This window comes from Pomacea canaliculata, linkage group LG2 (genome assembly GCF_003073045.1).
Source record: "Pomacea canaliculata isolate SZHN2017 linkage group LG2, ASM307304v1, whole genome shotgun sequence".
NCBI lineage: Eukaryota > Metazoa > Mollusca > Gastropoda > Architaenioglossa > Ampullariidae > Pomacea > Pomacea canaliculata.
Genome location: NC_037591.1, coordinates 6,677,659 through 6,695,618, shown reverse-complemented (window position 1 = coordinate 6,695,618; position 17,960 = coordinate 6,677,659). Strand labels below are relative to the sequence as shown.

Below are 17,960 nucleotides of genomic sequence, written 5' to 3'. Positions count from 1 at the left end.
CCAGGTTGCTGATCGCTGAAGCGCGACTCTATTTCATCCGGGACTCGCGAGCTCAGGTCCCGCCGCGTCACTCGCAGGTTGCTCGCCGGTGAAACGGCTGCTATCCTCTTCCTCTTCTTCTTCCTCCTCTTCCTCCTCACTAGCTGAAAAGGGTTCCGACGGGGGTGGCGCGTTTTGCAGGAGGAGATCTATCCCAGCAGCCATGGCGTGATGTGGAACTGTCTCCAGTCGTTCCGGTTCCTCCATACAAAAAGGGTTTGTCGAGGCCGCCGTCAGCGCGATGTGGCCTGGATCGTAGTCCGTAATCACCAGCCGTTCTTCTGGGACACCCGCACCCTCTTCTCCTTCCTCCTCGTCGCCACTCACACCCCCGAAATCCCCGTTGCGGCTGTAGCCTTCCTCCTGCACGTGGACACGGGCGCTCGGGAGTAAGGTAGAAGCCTGGGGTGGGGTTTGGCCGAAATCGATCAGCACCCCTTCCTCCGCCAAGTTACCGTCCTCTGCACCCATGAGGTTGCTTCCATTGGCCAGCTGCACGAAGCTATCAGTCATGCCGCAGCCTCCGAAGGTGTCCGGCTGCTCGCTGGACGCGGTCGACTCGTCCTGCTGCAGCATGAAGCTGTCCGCCATGCCGCAGCCCACGAAGGCGTCGCTAGAGGGCGGGTTGGCGCTGCTCACACTCTCCTCGCCCTCGTATTCCAGGTCTAGGTCGCGCGAGAAGACACCCGACATCGTCATGGGGTCGGCGGCAGGCTTGGTGACATCAACAGCGCCGATGGCGGCCGAGTCGTCACCCGGGATGCCGTTCGACAGTCCGTCATCCATGTCTGAAAAAGAAAAAAAAAAGTGAGAGACATTCCTTGTCATCCATTCGATTATTTAGAGTTGTCTCCCTCTAAAAATACAGTAACAATGATAAACTGTCTTCTGGCGTCTGATCATAATCAAAACTAATTAAGTAGGCGAAAAAAATTCAAAATCATAAAATATAATAGACAGAACAAAATAATTATTCTTCCATAATTATTATTAAGAGAGATCAATCGTCGTTAATGAAATATTATCAGGGACCACAGCTGGTGGACTTGAAAAAAAGGCGGGAAACAGCGAGAGGAAGGGAACGAAACATGTCATAATCTCTTTTTCAAATTAATGGGTTAAGCTCAGAACGAGACAAATTCCACAATTGAAGTGAAATACCGCACCCATTATCACCATTATCTTCGTTCTGTGGTGCAAGCTGATGAACATCACCATGTGTACAAAAGTCAAACGACCGTGAAGTTATCACAGACAACATATATTTCTAATATACGACCCCACACCTTGTATCCATCCACATCCTTGATGTCAAGTTTTTAGAGACCTCTTTCTGTAGAGAGATATTTGCATATCTGAAACGGGTGTTTTATGCACCCGGATTTGGGACAACACAACCCTAAACTACGCTCACACAGGTCATTTCTTTTTTTCTTTCCTTTTCTATGCCTTTAAGATTTTTAGACATTCCCTCCTTTCATCTTTCCTGTCCTCTCGATCCCTTAAGGCTAAGCATTTAACAATACCCGACAGACTAAGGATATCTGATACTCCGTGGTTATCATTTAACCCATGAAAAGCTCTCACCTGAGAACATACTGGAAAAATCTGTTTATCTTTTGATGAAGTACCCCTTCGTAAGGGAACAGGGACGATATTCATAATGAATTCTCAATACAGGCTTAGTTAAAGTTCGTCACATGAAATGCGATTAGTCGCGACGAAAGTGAACTTTTGTCTGTATTCTTCATCAACTTCTTCATACTTATGTACAACAATAAATAATATTTAAAAAAAAACAACAAACGAAAATCCTAGTCAGCAGGGCTGATAGTCGTTGTGACTACTCAACAACAAACTCCATCTACTCAAGGGTTAGGGACTCTCCATGCACACCGCCGAAGGAGCATTGGTGTGGGGAATGGGGTCACAGGAGGGTAACTACGTTGATTACTGTCAGGGTCAACCGGATATTGCAGTCAACGCGTGGGAGACGGCGGGGTACGCAAGTCGAATGAGCGCCCTACACCTTCACAGGTCTACACACGAGCATTAATATCCTTGCGTGCTGACACACTATAGTCGGTGAAAATATCAAGTTGCTTATCAACACCAGTCCTCGCCATTCCTTCATCGTCTCGGTAGACTGCGGCTTCTATGTGATGCGTGCACGAACAGGAGAACGGGTGTACTGTCAAATATCCTTCTTGATCAGCTTACTCCTGCCTCGAGACACACACATCTTTATTAACCAGGATCATTGTCGAACAGTGACAGGTGATTTTTATATGAGCCACGACACCTGTAAACACACACACATACGAGATAGACAACAACAGAACGAGACTGATAATGGTTACTTTGTAACTACACAGTATCAACATGAAATCATCAGCAGCGATGCTGAAGGCAGGCATGACAAACATCAGGGAAGACTGCCAGCTCCAATATACAAACACACCTGTTGTTCTGGCGCGCAGTAATCTCGCCATGCACCTCGCTGCAGTATGGCGCGCTGGTGCTGACAGCGCGTGCAGCTAGTAACGAGAGACAAGCGCGAGGGATGATGATGCTGCTGACACATCGTGAAAGAGGTGAAGAGGTTCGGGTGACCTAGGTAACATTGGTCACTCTGCTAACAACCCTATTTCAGAGAGCATAAGCAGTCAAGCGTAAAGCCAACGAGATTTTTTTTTTTTTTATTGCAACGGTATGTGCAAAGGTTGACTCAGAACCTGACCAGACAAGTTCGTTTCCTTTTGTCCCGGACCTCCTGAGGTCGGCAACAAGTATTGTGCTATTGCAATCCTTATTTTTTATCATACAAACATCTTTTAAAAAATGAGAGACAACGAACCTCTCTAAACATCGGTTAGATGAAACAGAACTACCCACATAGTCGATGAATGAATGAAGCTTCAGGGAAGGTGTCCTAGTTTGGTGTTGCGCTTACAAATTCCGCGCGTAGCATTCATACTTCGGAATAACAAAGGGAACGGTAACCAACCCCGTTACCGTAACCGCCACACCACCATCACCGCCGCCACAACCATGTTATCAATAATTCAATCTCATACTGACCAGTCCGGTCCTTGACGATCGAAACAAGCAGAAGCATCCCTGCAAGTTCCAGGTTAAAACTCCACAACTTCTGACAACGCATTAATTAAATATTTGTAATATTCTGAAAACAAATACCTTTTCTTCCCCTAGTCCCTTCGTGGGCTCCAGAAGTCAATGAAAGTGAAGTCAGTCCTCAGTACAAGCGGCCAGCTCCCTCGACAAAACCACCTGGCTCTGAGAACGATGACGTCAACCTTCGAAGGGGAGGGAGGGTCGTTCGCCAAGAGTTAACTTCCGGCAAGCTATGAACAATGTTAGCTAGCGAAACTATGAACGATGTTCGTCGGAGTCGCAAAAGCAAAGGCTGACTTGCAGGTCTAATCAACGCTGGGTTTATCTCGGCCTCTGTGAGCCAGCGGCAGCTTCTGTCAGCTCCCTGTCAGGTCAAAACGCAGGTCTCCCGTGTGAGAAGGTGGAGAGGGGAGGGGAGAGAAGAGAAAAGAGAAAAGGAGTGTGGAGCAGCAACTGTGTATCTTCCCCTCCCGGTTGACGTTTAGCATTATGCTTTAGCATGCTCTGCCGGTCGAGATGTGGCCGTGAACTCTTGACATCGGGCGACAATGAAGTCGGAGCAGTAAAGAGTTGACTGACAGCAATATGCGGCCTCAAGCCTGTGTAACGATACAAATGGGGATAAGAGGATTACAATTTTATGCTCCCAGCAGGTATATTAGTTCTCGTCGGTAGCCTATATACTAAGTCGAGTTCATCTCTATGTCCTCTCTGTGAAGCAAGCACCCGACAGATATACCTGCCTCTCTACTTTCCTAATTATCGTAACACTCGTTGGAAATGTCTTCGAGGTGAGCAAGCAAGAACACCAGGAAACCCTATTTGGTTTGGTCATGTGACCCGACACTGTCAAAGACTATTTTAGGTACCATGGAAGGTAGTCGACGCTACGGTGACCAAAGAAAACTGGTTTACGAATGTGGACAGTCCTAAGGCCTTGTCATTGGTGTCTCTATCTATGTTCTTCCCCCAACGACCACCACCTCTCGATGGACGAATGACTAAAGGTACAGGGTGAAAGACAAACTTTGCAAAGATAGAAAAGTAAACATGTTTTTAAACAGCCGATCCGCGTCTCACCACAAATTACAGCTGCTCTGGATGATGCAATGCGGACTAGTGGCTGTTATTTTCTCTGAATGAAACCTATTGGTGTAGAAGACCAAGCACGGAGTGATGAACCAGGCGTTTGGTAGTTTCTGCTGACCTTTGCCCTGTGAGCAGTAATCAATCGATCGCCATCGATACAACTTGATGGGAATGTCTCAGTGAAAGAAGCCAGTGTGAATTGAGGCTGAACACTTCAAGTGAAATGTCTTTTTCACATACTTTTTACCCTCCCATGAAATCCACGCATCTCTCTCTCTCCTCCTCTCACAACCTTCGTCTCTCTCTATCGCTCGGGCGTGTATCTTGTGTAATTAAGTGTGAAATCAAGGTTCGAGTCAAGACACACCTCCGTCACACATGCGCAGTACTGGTGATAATCAAGAAGTGACGATAATACCAATCAAACAGTGAAGGAAACTACTCATGAAAAGTGTTGCCCTACAAAAACATCTTTAACCTTTGACATTAGTCATCCACCTTATCCACCCTCATCTTCCTCGATTAATTCCTTATCATGCTTTGTAACCTGACATCAACAGAGCGTGTCCTAATGCAGCTGTGAGTCTCAGTGCTCATTACAGAGACATTACAACGAGTAAACATTACTTCTACGTCCTCAACATCGATCTCTTTATCAGCAGCGGGACATCCCATGGAAACTTGGCATTTTTATCTTTCTGCAAGGATATATTACTCTGTGGGCGGAACCTGGCCACACACACCGGTAGTGACGTCATCCTCTCGCTGGACACGTAGCCACGCAGAAAATCGATGATACGACCCTCTGCATGCGATGTAGCGAAAGTCCACGTGGGCAGCCATTTCCTGCATGCGCCAACAAAACTGGCAATCAAACCGGAACAGCAGAGTTCAATCCCCAGTACCTCTAGCACCCGACTGAATTGTCTGCAGTTCATGCTTTAAAAAAGACAACAACCGGATACTTGTCTTAGGTTTCGATTTTTTAAATACCGAATATCTCTCCATCACCACTTTGCAGCGGTCACGTGACATAAGTCGCATCCTCTGCCACATCACTCTTCCCCCTTACCTCTCGTTACGCCGACTGACCGTTGACTTCGCTCTATTCGATTTTGAATATTCAAGCAATAGTCGCAGTCTAGCATTAACAGTGTCACGTGATTCTGCATTTGAGAGCAGACGTGACGTAGTTTCAGCCTGCAGGTTGACACGTCCTTCACCCACGGCATTGCTACTGATGTCAGGTCATGCGTAACGAAAGTCCGCCAGCAGTCGTTGCAGCGGAACTGGTGTGTGTGTGTCCTTGTGTATGCTTGCGTGGGACATCGGAGAAGGTTATGAATGCTAGGCTGGTAAATGTTCTATATATCCATTTAAACTGTTAAAATATTCGAAATAATTTTTCCCAACATTACTCAGAAAAACATTCGAACGAAATATATAATAAACTTTCAACGATTAAAAAGAAATTACCAGATTATCGATCAGAGGATAAAAGTAGACAAGCATTGAGCTCTAGATCAAATCTTAAAGTTCAAATGTCAGCCTCTCACTTAAATGCGTGCATATACCTCTTCGACCATCATCATCATCATCATTATCATCATCATCAATTTTCTGAGAACACACCCAAATTCCAACCCAAACCTACACCCTAAAGGTTTTGTCTGGTATTTACAATACTTCCAGCCAGCCGAACAATGTAAAGAAACATGACAAAATGACATACAACAGGGAGTGTCATTGGACCCCATCCGTGACCTTTAACGTGCATCGCGTATCAATATGAAGAACGTCGGAAAGCCCTCGCCGGCCGCTTGCTCACAAATGTCTACGCCAAACATTGCTGTTGTCTGCGACGGCATGATCGAACGGGAGACAGTTAAAGTCAGTTGACATTACAAGAGTGTCATGTTTTCGATTCAAACTGCAAAGGGAGTCACTGAAGGTTGCACAAGATGTGACTTTATATCATCTCTACTTGTGTCTAACCATCTGCCTACCTGCTTTTCTGTCTGTCGATATGTCTTCTGTCAAACCACGATATGTGATAAGAGTTTGCCAGACCATGAACATTCAAAGTCCGTAGAGAACTGATCTTCCTTCGACCTGAGGAGTTGTTTCCGTGCCTCGACCATGTCATGATGTGCTAACAACAACAGGAGAGATTCCTCGAGTGTCTTGGCCAACTACAACACCCTTGGCAATCTTCTCTGGTCAATAATTTCATTTCGAGTTATGTTTCCTGCAAGGTATCTTTTTCACGATGGCTATTCAGTTTTCAAGAGGTCACAGAACCCATATCTGTATGTGTAAAAGACTGGCAGACAGGTAGTACAGACCACTCTTGTTCCACTGCAGCCCTCGACAGACCAGCATCCAGTGTTACTAGGGAAACAAGCAAACAAGTCCCCAGTGTTCTCGTCTAGCGAAGCTTAAAAAAATTACTTAAAAAACTGAAATGCCAGCAATACGGTGTGCAGGTGTAAGTTGTTTGTGCAGGTGCTAGACAGGTGATAACAGCACATGCCGTTTTGGTACCGCTTCCAAACTATTCGCCACCAGCAATGAGGACAGGAAGGGCAGGTAAAATGTTGGTCGATTAATGCGAGGGTTTAATTTGACCAGCTTGCCGAAATTAGCGAGACCATTCTGCACAGAAATTTTTAGATAAAAAAAGGACAGGCAGTGGAAAGTTTCTGAGGATACGGCAGAAGACTTACGTCAATGGCAAGTAAAAAAATACAAAACTGAGAGGCAGTAGAGACGAAGAAGACCAGAACCGAGGGACAAAGGTGATGAGAGAACAGATGTTGCTCGTGTAGCTTGAACTAGAAGGATGTGTTCGCCAGCTTTGATCAGCTCATTCAAAGGTCGTGGCTTGACAAGTCGATCAGCCATCATGAGTTCAAAATTAACCCAGGCGCCAAACAGTCTGCGTGAACTGTTTTTCCACCAACAGAACATCCAGAAGAATCCACGATCTGTGCTTCAAAGCGTCTTCCGTGCAAGGAGTTCGTTCCATTACAGAGTATAGCAGACTGAGGTAGAAAATATCACAGTAACAGATAAACAGATAGAGTATTGCTATGTGGACACTGCTACATTTCACAATCAAATTAACATATCTTCAGTGTATGGCGCTACCCCCATAACATTACATGTGTACACACAGTACTGGCACTGGAGCAGGACCAACATAACGGGTTAAGACTGAGCAACTAGGTTTTCATTACGATCTTCAACGTAAACGATAGTTAAGCCAAGTTTAAGAGACATTGTTGTGGCAAACAGAATGATGCGCCATTTGGCCCTCACGAAGAGGTCTGCGAGGGCAATGGTGAACAGGTGACAAATCTTCCGGGGAGGGAAAATGTATACAAACCTTGGATATTCCTGTCCGAGGTCGCAACGTCGAAATCAGCCATAATGCTTGGTCGCCACTGAACACCTCCTACCGGCGAACAGTTTGTCAGATGAATCACGCCAGAGGCAGACTGTCAAACAACAATGGCTGCAAGCTCGCAGGACTGGTGGGTAGCCTGCTGCCGCTGGGTCCGAAATTAACCGCTGGACGGGTGGCTTCCGATCGCCGGGTGGATGAGAAGACTTCTTTCAACGCAGATGGCGAGTGTCACGAGCTGCAGCGATAAACAGCGAACGGGTAGGAGGGTGAAGGGGGTTTAGTGATGCCGGTTGCGGCGCTGTTTTGGATTCGTTTGATTAAGACGATCAAAGGAGCCACCTGAATGTCTGCCGAAGCAAGACGATTTGGGTCCTGTGCTAGCAGATTCAGGTGCGATCACTCGCCGCCTCCCAATCACGGACTCCTGCGAGAACGTCGCCCCTAGCAGAAATAAAACTAAGCCAAGATGGCTGGCAGAAAGACTGGTGCCGGGGATACCACTGACAGTGCAGTTATGTTCCCAGCGATACTCGTTGCTGCGCAAAAGACTGCTGGCACTAGCATTCTTGACCCACCGGCATTGATCGAACAGCCTTTGCCGCATAAATTATGTGGAGCGGATGACACAGACTTGCCTGCGTCTGCCATGGTATTGATCCGCTCCAGCCCCGTCAGACCAAGTTCTTGTTCGCCTTTGAATAACCGCCGCTTAATGGCGACTTGCTGAAATATTCACCCAAAGAGCAGCTATACCGTTCTCGTGTTCATTCCTCTTAATTGCTTCGATTGTTGTTAGGCATCTCCCTTTTCAGTTCTTCTTACCTACTCTTCTCGAAAACACTGTAAGAGCTTGGGGGTAAAGGGGTCGGAGAACTCATTAGCACGGAATTTCAGTGTTTATTAATTAAAATAATCCATGATTATGTAGCATACAGGAATCTAGCAAGCACCGTTTCAGTAAACAATGTGTGAATGTGAATATGATTCATGTAACATTATACTTACGACACTAGACTGCGGAAGAGTTTGTGAGGTTCCCTTGTCATGATGTACATGTGTTTAGTATGTTTGTATGCTTGTTTGTGGAAGGGATTGTAGAATGCATATCATAACAATGCATGAGTAAGCTACTGAAATTTGACCCTGAATCGATTTAGCGCGGACACAGCCTGCGACCACAATCATGCGAAACTGTATATACATATAAGCTTATTACTGCAGCTTTCAAATACTGTACAATTGTATTAATTTGTTTACACTACTCAGTCATAAAACGTGCCTTTCTTTGCATAATTACTGTCACACGAAATAGTGTTTTTATTTTCAAAACATTTGTTTTCATTCAGGTGGAATTAAGCTCTGTTTAACGTGTAGTCTGTTACATGACCCCTGTCAGCGTTGCTTTGGGTTTTCCCATTCTCCGCGGGGACTGCTCACCTTTCAAGCCACTATACCTCGATTTCAAATCCTAACCTACATTGAATCGTTTTACAACAATCCTATGAAAGGAAAAAGCAAAAAATGGTTTATCTATATTCATAATACATTTTTACAAACAGGCGTTATGTCACATTTAGTCGAGATTCTTTCATTTATATGCCCTCAAAGCCACGCACCGTTAGCGTATAACCGAATGGGAGCAAGAGCTGCAGTTAGCAGACGAAATTTCTAGCTGGACTCATCAAAACCTACATTGAATATTATTTAGGAAAGCGCAAGTGACAACTAGCAACGTGTATGACGAAAATAAAATAATTAAAGACCACAAGAACTACAGTACCTTCTCTTTCCGGGTGCAGAAAAGGGTAAATGTTTCCAAGATACCGCTACAAGTGAATGGTGCAAATTCCCGCCGTTTTTACTGATACGTTCTCTTGTTTCCTTTTGGGCTTGCCACAATGTTGTATTACTTGAAATTAAAGTTTAATACACGCAATTTTTATTTTGTTTTAATATAGAAGAATATTTGAATTTTCCTTTGTAAAAGACTGTGTAATTCTCGAGAAGCTTTCACCTTTCATTGTCATTCGCTTTAAAATATAAACATGTAAGGGACGTAGTCAAATCGTCCGCGTTGAGAAAAGCAGAGTTGTCTTCCCATGACTTGTATTTTGGTCTATTCATGACGTGTATTTATGGACTGATGTCTGTATGCCGAGACTCACTCTTGGCCTCTTGCGAAGTGATCGGCTGTTAGTCTCGGCGAGCCGTAACAAAGAATGTGAATAAACCGGAAGCTATGTCGTTTCATGCCTCTTTTTAGTAGTTCATCTGAAATGTGAAAAAAAGCGGAAGTTTTATGGTCTAGAGCCTCGTTCTAACAGTTAAGTATTTTTTTTTTTTTTTATAAATCGTCTGCCAGCTGTCCAGGGGATATAAGTTCGTGGTCTATTGAATATATTTAATTTCAATCGCATCTGATAGTCATTGAACACACTTACATGAATTCATATTATTTCGTTTCTTTTTTCCCACCTATCTGACGCATAAACTGTATTTTTGAATCTATCTACTATTAAGCCGATAAAGGAAACAGTATGAGACTCGGGCTGTTAATGATTAAGGGGTTAACTTCATCCAGTGTGCAACCACGGAGGTGGTTAGGTTCGTGGTGAAAATGCCAGTTTCTGATTTATAAATTACGTGTGAATCACATATCAACGCATAGTTTTTATCTTTCGTGGAAACAGCTACGTAAAAATTATTTTTACTTTATCATATATGTAACACTTTTGTAAACTTAGTTCGAAGAATTAATTTATAATGATGTAGCTATGTGACTGAGGTTGCTATAAATACAGATTAAAAGGGTAGAATGGTATAATTAAAACTTGGCTGTCAGACAGCGTGACTCGTTGATTGTACTAAGTATAGTCACTTGCTTCGAAATACAACCATATCGGGTTTTCTCGAGCAAGTTAAATGTCTCTTCAACCATTTACGGCTTACAATTGAACATAGCACACACGTACTCTCTGCACCATGTTCTCATTGGTTTATAATATTCTCGTTTCGCAAGACGTGTTGTCCATAGAAGGACATAAAAAACACTGCTGACGGTAACAAATAAAAAGCCTGATATATAAGGTCTACCCACGCGTGATCCACCAGAATTGAACCAGACACAGTTCAGCTGTTGTGCTGGAGTTTTTAGGTTTGATAAAGGTTGTTAATTAACAACCACATGGACTTTATTCAAAGTTTTGCAGCAGCTTGCCAGAAACTTTACTTAACAATTAAGTATCATAATCAAGATGCCTACAGGTAACTGTAAAGCATATTTAGTGACAAATATTTTGGGGTAAGAATTTTTTCAAAAAGTGTAATGTGAAGTGTTGAAATACAAAAAAGACCCAGAAAAGTGATAACTGTAAACTAGTGTCTCGTCACTATCAACCATTATATGTGCATGGAGGGGGATCAGAATTTTGGTGTAGGAGAGAATGACAGAAGATACCTGGGGGATGTTATTATGATCAACCCTGAAGGAGAAGATCTGGCTGAAGGTGAAGCTGTACCAGTCTGTCACATGACAGGTAAATATTACATTTAATAAACCCATATCTGACCACATTTCTCAAAAAGTAATTATACAAATAACATACTGCACTGATCTTCTAATTACCCGTTTTCTCCCACCCTGTGACAAGCTGTGTTAAATATTACCAGACTGTCTCAAGCTTTTATACCAAAATAATGGGATATTTATGCTATCAAACCTTCCACTTGAACTTAAGTTACATTTTATAGGAAATTTGGGAGTTGCTTTACAGAAAAAGCTATACCATGGGTATCTACTGCCACACTAAGAAGAGAGAACAATGTAGAGTCATCAGTGAATTTGATGAGATATTGACCCTTGTGGTTTCTTTGACAACTGATGGTATGCAGAATAAACAGAAGCAAGGATAAAAAAAGCCTTGGGGTGAGCCAATGCATGTTGGAGTCACTAAAAGTGCCATTGACAAGTACTCGTTGCTGCCTGTCAAGCCAGAAAGTGAATGATCCATGACACTAGCTAATGGTCAAAGGGAAACTTGTCAACGAGTCTTCTAGCTGAGATATGTGGTTGGTTGGTGTTGAAAGCTGATGAGAAGGCATGCAGATTCTCCTGGTGTTTGAACAAAGTATGGAGCATAAACAGTTGGGACTAGTATGCAAATTTCAGGGGGTCAAGAAATTTTTTGGTGGCTTTTAGAATCTGTACTTTGATGATTGTCTCCAGTAAGCAGCCCATTTGATTTTGCTACACCTAACAGTTGACACTGCTAAACCTAATGGTGATTTCTATAGTGTTGAAACATGCATAAATCATGTAAGGAAGCTCTAAATCAAAATAACATTGAAAGCTTGTCAACATTTTTTAAGGATTAAAGCATAAATGATTTGGAACTGGATTTCTAAAAGGTAAAATAGTGTATGTCAAAGATCTCATTGTGTAAGACATTTTTGTTATTAAAGACGTCACAGCTAATACTTTCTCATTTATTAGATTTGAGTTACATGCCAAAAATTTGTCACTCATAATTAAAGCAGTTTCTTTACATCAGGGATCATGATCAGAATAATATTAATACATGTGCATTGGTATGTACTTTTTTATGTAACTAATCAATAAATCTTTCCAATATGTTTAATATGGGGGTCTAAAAAATAACTAACATTTTTTAATGGAGATCTGAAAAACCAATGCATTTTGTGCACCTGTTATTTTAAGTTACAAATTTAAGCTACATCATCTAAATACTTGAATTTATTCAGCATTTATGTAGTGCTACAGAATATATACTTGAAAAAAATATTAGCCTCGAATATAATTTATAAACTGTTAAATTTTTTTTTAAGGTGGACATGATGTAAGCTGTGATGATGAGGATGAGGACACGTATGCAGTCCCTAGTGACATCCCATTTGTTGAGAACAAGGGAGATGAAAATGAGGTCATCAGTGCTGTTCGAGAAAATGACTGCTTACTATTACAACAACTGGCTCAGAAGAATGTTGACTTTAATTCACTGTGCCATTGTAAGTTCATATTGTGGGTTCTTTAATGATAAATTTTTGTGTAGGTCAGGTATGACACAGATATTTGTATTTATTTCCATTTCTTGTTTAAAATGATCACTAAGTTTGTTTCTTACAAATCATACTTAAAATGAACTATTATTACATTATAAGTTAAATGAAACATCATATCTCATTTCCATATCGGGGTATATTTCTAATGGGATGTTGTGCAGGTCAATGGGTACCTTGCACCATTAGGGTGCAACGTGGAGATTTTAGCAGACAGCTGCAAATGACAGGATATGCAGCAATCCATGTTGCTGTTATTCATGCATCTATCAAGGTGAGACATGTAATTTTTTCTTATGTGTAGTTCTATCATAAGGATTTTCATATTAAACTGTCCAGTCTTTTGGTTAAGCACTTGAATTCTTAAATGTGAATACTAGCTAGGGTACCTGCCATGAAATCCTCTATCTATGATTTTATTGTCAGCATTCAATTTGTCACTTTAAACTTAATTAGTACTGACGATTAGGTCTCAGTGGGTTTTTTTTTAGTCAAGGGGAGATAAATAATGTGATGATGTGCCTGGGTGACATCCCATCTCTAAACTATGGAACACATAAAAACATCTTTTTTGTCTTTAAGAGAGGAGGGGAGAACAGCTTTTTATTTGTAGAAAAGGGGAGAGAGAAATATTGCCCCTTCATGGCTTGCCCGTTAGTTCCTCTTCCCTGCCTCGTTTCTTTTTTTTTTTCCTTTCTCTTTTTCTCTTTGGTATTATTTCAAATTATGACATTTTTTTCAAAGTTTGTCCTGCTTCGTAAATGTATGTCAGTACTCATGCCGAAAATTTTTTTGTCTTTAATTCAACATTTCAGCAACATCAACTCTGACGAGATATATTTATATAAATAAATATGGTCTGGTGCACCATACATAAACTAATCATAACCCACAACTTTTTCATAGATGTCAGGAGCATTCCTGTCAGATTTGGTGAGGATTTTACAGTGTGGATTTCATTAGAGTACAGGGAAATAGACTTAAACTTTATCTTATTTGACTTTTGAGCACAAATATGGTGACAATTTGACAAATGTGGCAGACCATAAAGTGCTTGTTGACTGGAGGAGCAGACATTAATTTGCGGGACAGCAATCGAAGGTCACCACTTCAGTTGGCAGCTGCTGTTGACAGACTGAAAGTGGTCAGACTTTTGATTGATAAAGGTGACTGTGACAACACTTTTCTAATGGCTGTGTTTTTGCTTCTTACTTTTCATTAGTGAGTTTGTTTTTTAACATTAATAATTGCTTTTTGATTCTGATGTTCTCTTTGATATGGGAATTTATATCTTTTCATGAGTTATTGACATCTTGTTATTTTTTTATGGCTGGATGTATGAATGTATGAGCTATTGATGGATTTACTTTTACAATATGTTACTACTTAAAAATCCAGAAGGATAACATAGACTTATTTTTATTGAGAAAGCTGTGTTAATATGTTTGCTTGAAGATAACAAACTAAAATGAATATTTTGTTGCTTGTATCAGAGGTACAAAAAGGAAACAGATGACCCTATTGACTACTTAAGCAATTTTGTTGGCTAATGTAGATTTTTTTTTTTTTGCCTGTTATTTTCTGGAATGAAGGAGTTGTTAGGTGCTGCCTGATTGGTCTTTTGGTCATTGGTTGTTTTTATTTTAACATAATGGTTATCTTCTAAGAGTACTTATTCACCTTTCTTGGTAAAAATATCCTACGTTTTCTAAACAGGTGCTGACATTAATAATCAGAGTTCAAGTTTACGCACTCCTCTCCTAGAAGCTATAACCAATCACAGTGAGGACCTTGTTCGAACTCTTGTTGAGTCAGGTGCTGACGTAAACCTGCCAGATATTAAGGGTACTACTCCACTCAGCTTTGCTGTTGGTCATATGTATCCATCCTCTAACTTTGGAACAGACTTGACTATCATACGTATTCTGCTGGATGGTAAGCTGGCTCTTGAGAGATTAAAAATGATCATGTCATGAATGAATCAGACATCAGCATTTCGTATTCAAAGATTAGGAGCGGTTTTATCAACATTTTGTTTCATTTTAGCAGAAATGTATATTTTTAAAATTAACGACACATAAAATAGAAATCATGGCTGCAATTTACGTGGAGCTTACAACCCATGTACAGTCCACTCAAACTGATAACCTTTCCTGTGTTTAACATGCCAGCCCTGCAAAGACATGATCCAAGTTTAAAACATAGCTGCTTTCTGTAAAGAGTACCATTACTTTCATAAATCAAACTAAATGCAAACATTATGCATCACCAGAGGCTGACTGAACTGATCATGTTGCTTCACTGTCAATGAAGCTTTTTTTAACAGCAGGTTTTTTTTTTTTTTTTTTTGTTTGTTTTTTTTTTTTGTCAGTACAGCAGGTTGTGATGTAGACAAATCCAATCCTGCAGGAGCATCGGCACTCATGCTGGCAGCAGGACTTAAGCTAGTACCTGTCATTCACATGTTACTGTCTGCAGGTGCAAATATCAATAAGGTGTGTTTATGTATCAGATAGGGAATGTAATGAAAAAAGGTTGATCATATGATAAAAGGTTGACATTGAGAGGGAAGTATTGTATAACATTTCCACCTAAATGAACTGGTTGGAGCACAAGTAATGAACAAGCAAAAAAGATTATAAGTTTGCAAAAACAATAATGATAACAACTCGTATTTAATAAATGTAAATCTTTTTTTCTTTGATGTGTCAGGAGATGCTGTTTTGGCCAGGTACCTTGAAACTAGATGTCACATGAGCCATTGAAAGTGCAACATAGAAAGAACTTGTAATAATAACCACAAATATTTATGACTCACCTCCTCCTTGTGGAGAAGGTGATAACTTTTATATAACGGCTACACACATTAAAGTGCTTTTCAATGGGAGAAGTGATGCCTTACAAGACAGCTTAAATTTAATTTCACCAGATGGACAATGCAGGACATAATGCTTTCCATACAGCAGTAGCTGGTCAGCGGAACTTGAGTGCCATGCAGACCTTGATGTGGAATGGAGCAGCTACACATACATCCAACAAAAAAGGTTGAGTAGCCAAAATTTGCTAAGAGCATAAATTTACTACAGATAGAAATATTTCAGAAAAAGCAAGTTTGACAAGTACTGATTTCTTCATAAAAAGTGTTAACTAAATTTTACTTGTTTCAATACACATTTCAGTTATTAGCAGATAGATAATTGGTGATAATTGTGATAAACCGAGGTGGGTGAAATGAACGGGAGTTTGAAAAAAATTGTACATCAGTCCATGTATGTGTAGGAAGAGAAGGTGTACACATATACAGGTACATACCAATAGATGAAATTGATATGATGTATTTTCACAGCATGAAGAAAAATGTTGACAATTTTAAATGGGTACCATAAGAAGCTAGTAAGTTATAGTTTGTGCAATATTGACTTTGTGTATATTTCATATTTTATATTTGATTTTCTTTTTTTTTTTTTTTTTTTTTTTTTGCTAGGTGAAACGCCATTAGACAAAGCACTTCAGTTTGGCTCTATTTCAATTCTGCGTTTGCTGCTGTCAGCTGATGCAGCACCTCACCGCCATGACATTATGACAGCACCACGTATTGTGCAGCTGCGCAATTATTTGCCAGAATTTGATGCATGGTTACGTCAGGAGATGCATGAGCCACGAAGTCTACGTCGTATTTGCCGTGAGATGATACGCTACCATCTATCACCACATGGTCTGACACGAATGAGTGAACTGGAACTCCCTCGGACTTTAGTGGACTTTTTATTAGGCCGTGATGTGGTTGATTAAACAGTTGCTATTCCTGAGTTTGTTCTTGTGGACATGCCAGCTTGTGATAAAAGAAAATCTGAAACGGAAGTTTTGTACTAGATAATCTTTATCATGTCTTTGATTTTTCATGGTTGTATTTTTATATTTTATTATTTATATTAATTTTATATATATATATAATATTAATTTATTTTATTAATAAATTAAAGCTAAGTGTCTGCCATTGTCAGACTCGTAAATCAATGGTTGCAAATGCTTCTTAAGCATGCAAGCACAGACATATTCCAATGACACATGTGATGGCATACACATGTAAATTTTCCTGCACTAATGTACTTTATCAAAAAAATATTGTAATGTCTTGCAATATTTATCATTAAGTGCAATTCAAATCTATCACATTCACATGATCATGCAAGTATATATTTGTAAACACATAATCTTTTCATTGTAAGCTGTGACATGAAATATGATATAATTTTGAGTAAACTAATTGTAAATTTTATACATGTATAAAAATTATTATAAATTAAGTGAAGATTTGGTAATAGAAGTTAATATTTTCACACATCTTTGTAATTCTATTCTTATTTTACATTTTGTCATAAGTTTGAATTTTTGTAATCTCCAATCTTTATTATCACAGAGAGCTCTTTGTAAATTTCCATTTTTTGTAAATGCTTTTACATAAAATTAAATGAAATAGTATAATGTCTTGCTCATCTCACCACTGCAAAAAAAAAAAATAAATAAAGATTCCTGAAATTTCTCTTCTAATGGTCCACTTGCTTTAAAATAGTTTATTAATAATTAAATTGTGCACTCAAGGATTTGCACAAATTCTGCTGACATTCTTGGTTACTATATATACCTTCCTGCCTTAGTGGCTTCTCTTCTGATGTAGGGCATGATATGTCAAAGACTTATGGGGAATTTTTTTTTGGTGTTTCTGGGTTTTTTTCCTGTCTTTTTAAAAATGTCTTAATATCATGCAGAAAATGCTACACCTTCATGAAATACTGATAATTATGAGCATGAATAGGTAATTTATAAATATATTATTTATCACGTATTCTGTGGGATTTATGTAGTCTTTATATATATATATGCATAAGTTGTGGATGCATGTTCGTGTGTTTTTACTTTGATGCTTCTGTATGCATTTGTGTTTAATGTCCTCTGTAATTTTTATTGTCTGTGGATTAAAGAAGGAAAAAACAGCAGGAGACGGATTTGTGTATTCTTTTTTAAAAATAAGGAAGAAGGTAGATGGTGATTTTTTTTTCAACAGCTGGCTCACTCCAGCTGCACCAGTTCGCCAGCTGCCATTTAATTATAGCGACTTCTAAAACACGTACGACGGCTGCTGATCGTGCTTTCAATCTATATATATATTAAAATTCTTTACAGTAAATTTACATCAGATTTCTTTACTCTG

The 17,960-nt window shown here is 40.2% G+C and overlaps 2 protein-coding genes across 4 annotated transcripts; one reads left to right on the top strand and one right to left on the bottom strand.

Moving 5' to 3' along the window:
• Nucleotides 1-3: 3 nt before the first annotated feature.
• Nucleotides 4-9,561, bottom strand: LOC112556489. 3 transcript variants are annotated; one of them, XM_025225539.1, is made up of 2 exons: nt 9,453-9,561; nt 4-827 (listed from the first exon to the last, which is right to left on the bottom strand). In XM_025225539.1, the coding sequence occupies exon 2, from the start codon at nt 823-825 to the stop codon at nt 34-36; it is 792 nt and encodes a 263-aa protein (XP_025081324.1). In that variant the 5' UTR covers nt 826-827; nt 9,453-9,561; the 3' UTR covers nt 4-33. The 3 variants fall into 3 exon arrangements, with proteins under 3 accessions (XP_025081324.1, XP_025081322.1, XP_025081323.1); XM_025225537.1 differs by lacking the exon at nt 9,453-9,561 and adding an exon at nt 7,652-8,368; XM_025225538.1 differs by lacking the exon at nt 9,453-9,561 and adding an exon at nt 3,238-3,667.
• A 436-nt stretch (nt 9,562-9,997) lies between these two features.
• LOC112556682 (serine/threonine-protein phosphatase 6 regulatory ankyrin repeat subunit B-like) lies at nt 9,998-17,745 on the top strand. Its single transcript, XM_025225904.1, has 8 exons — nt 9,998-11,208; nt 12,518-12,697; nt 12,913-13,022; nt 13,791-13,914; nt 14,465-14,683; nt 15,125-15,243; nt 15,678-15,792; nt 16,233-17,745. The coding sequence occupies exons 1-8, from the start codon at nt 11,076-11,078 to the stop codon at nt 16,538-16,540; spliced, it is 1,308 nt and encodes a 435-aa protein (XP_025081689.1). The 5' UTR covers nt 9,998-11,075; the 3' UTR covers nt 16,541-17,745.
• The last annotated feature ends 215 nt before the right edge of the window (nt 17,746-17,960 follow it).